Raw genomic sequence first — 2,760 nt, 5'->3', positions numbered from 1 at the left:
TCCTGCCTGTGCAGGGGGTCGGACTCGATGATCTATTGAGGTCCCTTCCGACCCTAGCATCTATGAATCTATGAATCTCTGAATCTGAGTGCAGGTTGGGTTTGTTTTCAGACACACACAGGCATGCACATCGATGCAAAGAGGAAAAACGTCCAGCCTTGGGTTCCCAGGCACCTGTGGGATGTACTTGACACACGGCATGTCTATACAAGACGTTTTACTGCACAGTAGACTAATCTGCAGTATTTTACTGCACGGTAAGCCTTTACAGTGTTAAATAGCATGTGTAAACATGCCCACAAAGAATCAGTAGTCACAACCCCAAGCTTTGCTCCCCAGTTCTGGTGACTCTCTGTGTGGCCTCCAGCAAGCCACAGCCTGCCTGGACTAAAGTTTCCCTATCTTTGAAATGGAAAAAACAACTTTTGTATTTCAGATGTAGGTCACCAGAGTTCTATATGGGCATAGGGTTTTCAAAGCATCTACTGAATGTTTCTAGATGACAGAAAAGCTGTCATGCAGAAAAGCTATTAGAAGAATGAGGACCACAGACACATCCTCAAGAATAACCCCTTGAATTCACCCACTAAATGAGAGCCAAGAGCTGTCCCACACCTGGGATCAGCGCAAAAGCACCCACTAAATTCCACCAATGCTGGACCCAAAGGGCAATCAAAGCTCCACTTACTTGTCCTCTCCAAATTCAAACTTCCCAGGCCCATTCCTCAGTAGACTGCCATTGATCCATTCAGGAATGTGCCCTTTGACCTCAGCCTGGATGGGCTGGGGAGTCTCCTCCACCGTCTGCATTAGTGATGAGATGCATTGCAAACCCTGCTGACGGCTGAGAACAACCTGCTCTTGTCGTGGGCTGGCCAAAAAGTTCTTCAGGACTGCAGGGAATGGGACAGGAGGTTAGAGGCAGCAAGGAACTATGGAATCTGGCTCAGAAGCCTGCAGGCCAGCAGCCAAGCCATGGGATTTTGGGAGTGTGGATGCAGGAGCATCCTGCCCACAATCTGAAACATGCATTGACAACCAAGCTCTGCCTACATCATGCCCATTATGACCAGTGCAATGAATGCTACTGCTGGCAAAGGCCTGACACAATCACCACAACTGTGGGATGGAGCCATGAGACAGACTGCCTGGGCTGGTGTGACCAAAGGAAGCAGGGAACTATATTTAAACAAGCTTCTTTGAGTACATCTGATATCTTTTATTAGACCAACTCAAGTAGTTGGGAAAATTCTTCTTTAGAAGCTTTTGGGTATAAATATCCTTCGTCAGACTGAGGAAGCATCTGCAGCTTGCAAAGAAGAATGTTTCCAACTATCTGAGTCGGTCTCATAACAGATATCGGATTTACCCAAAAAACCTTGTCTGCCTATGTCCTTAGACCAACACAGCTATAACTTATACCCCAGGAACTGTATTTACATCTCAAAGCAGAACTTGTAAGGGGAAGAGACTGGAATATCTGAGAAGAGATAGAGAGAGACACTGAATGCATGAGAGTCATGAGGGGTGTACGATACATGAGGGATGTGAAAAGCATGTTATAGTCAAGACACCCAAGGGGGAGAAGGAGGTGCAGATTTTCCTATTAAAACCCAAGCAGGGATGAGACCTCTGGGATCTCCTCCTCATCACCTAAAAAGTGTGTGAATCCCCCAGAAAGACTTTCTGAATACCTGGCTGCAAGGAGACACTCTGCCTATGCAAGGCTTTTTGTTTTCTTTTCAGCTTATTATGTTGCATTTTAAGTTAGGCTAGGTTGTGTGTGCCATCACCGTGTCTTACTGGGCTGTGTGCACTTAGCTTAGGCAAAGTTATTCTGTTGTGTGCTTGAAGTTGCAAATTGCTGTGGTCAATAAATGCTCTCTTCAGAGAATGGACTGTTCTTGTCCAAGCACTTATGAATTCGTTGCTGCTTCCTAAAGTCTAATATTAAAGTCTGGTAACAATACCCAATTCCCTGCCATGATAGTGGCTAGGGCACTGACAGCATCCTTGTCTCCCCTACTCTCTGCCTGTGGTATACTTTTCACAAACTCTCTTGGACAAAGGGTCACTGCCAAATACAGGGGGCTCGCTGCCCTAGAGGCCCCTTCATAAGCAGAGAGAGTTCAGCATCGGGAGATGCAAGCTTCAGCCTATGAAAGCTTGTGCTAAAAAAATATACATTATAAGATGCAAATCTACCCACCCGCCTACCAAAGGCCCCAAGCCCCCTTCCAGCCCTATCCTGCTCTGCGGTTTAGAGAAGGTGCAAAAGTTGGGTCTCTATAGAAACATGCAGGAAACGTACTTAAAAATAAATCTACGCTTGACTAATTTGTTTTAACCTTAACGAACAGCAGGTGAAAACCCCTGGTGATGCAACTTGGGTAGAATCTGGGCTCAGAAATATACCCTACAGCTGTTAAACAGGAAGAATATGAGGCGTATAGATGCTTCAAGAGGCCTTGTACTGACTTGCTACCAGGGTGTGTACCTCCACCCATGCTCTTGGAAAGATCAATAAGTGGTTACTGCGGCTGCCCAAGATGTTACCACGCTGTCAGCCACAAGGCTAGCACAGTACAGGTGGGAAAGTCACACAAAGGCGGCAGCCCTGCATGGCTACTGGCTACATCCAGGTGCTGCAAGGCCTAGGACCATCATGTGTGGCCCCGGGGATTTCCATACAACGTCTGGGAAGGTGTGCCCAGGGCAGGGCAGAGCCCCATGCCCCTCACACATGGCTCTACTCTACAG

General features: G+C 47.1%; 1 protein-coding gene across 5 annotated transcripts in view; it reads right to left on the bottom strand.

Annotated features, from left to right (window-relative positions):
- Positions 1 to 2,760, bottom strand: part of BCO2 (beta-carotene oxygenase 2) — a 29,899-nt gene that overhangs the window by 15,329 nt on the left and 11,810 nt on the right. For 4 of the 5 annotated variants that reach the window (XM_014521313.2, XM_025207650.1, XM_025207648.1 and 1 more), the window contains one exon: positions 689 to 893. The exons of the other annotated variant lie outside the window; for it this stretch is intronic. In XM_014521313.2, the coding sequence (XP_014376799.1) occupies positions 689 to 893 (205 nt within the window). Of the gene's footprint in view, positions 1 to 688; positions 894 to 2,760 lie in introns of those variants that run through there. 5 annotated transcript variants of the gene reach the window in all.

This window comes from Alligator sinensis, unplaced genomic scaffold, assembly GCF_000455745.1.
Source record: "Alligator sinensis unplaced genomic scaffold, ASM45574v1 scaffold1241_1, whole genome shotgun sequence".
In the NCBI taxonomy this organism is placed as follows: Eukaryota; Metazoa; Chordata; order Crocodylia; family Alligatoridae; genus Alligator; species Alligator sinensis.
This window is presented reverse-complemented; position numbering and strand designations above follow the sequence as displayed.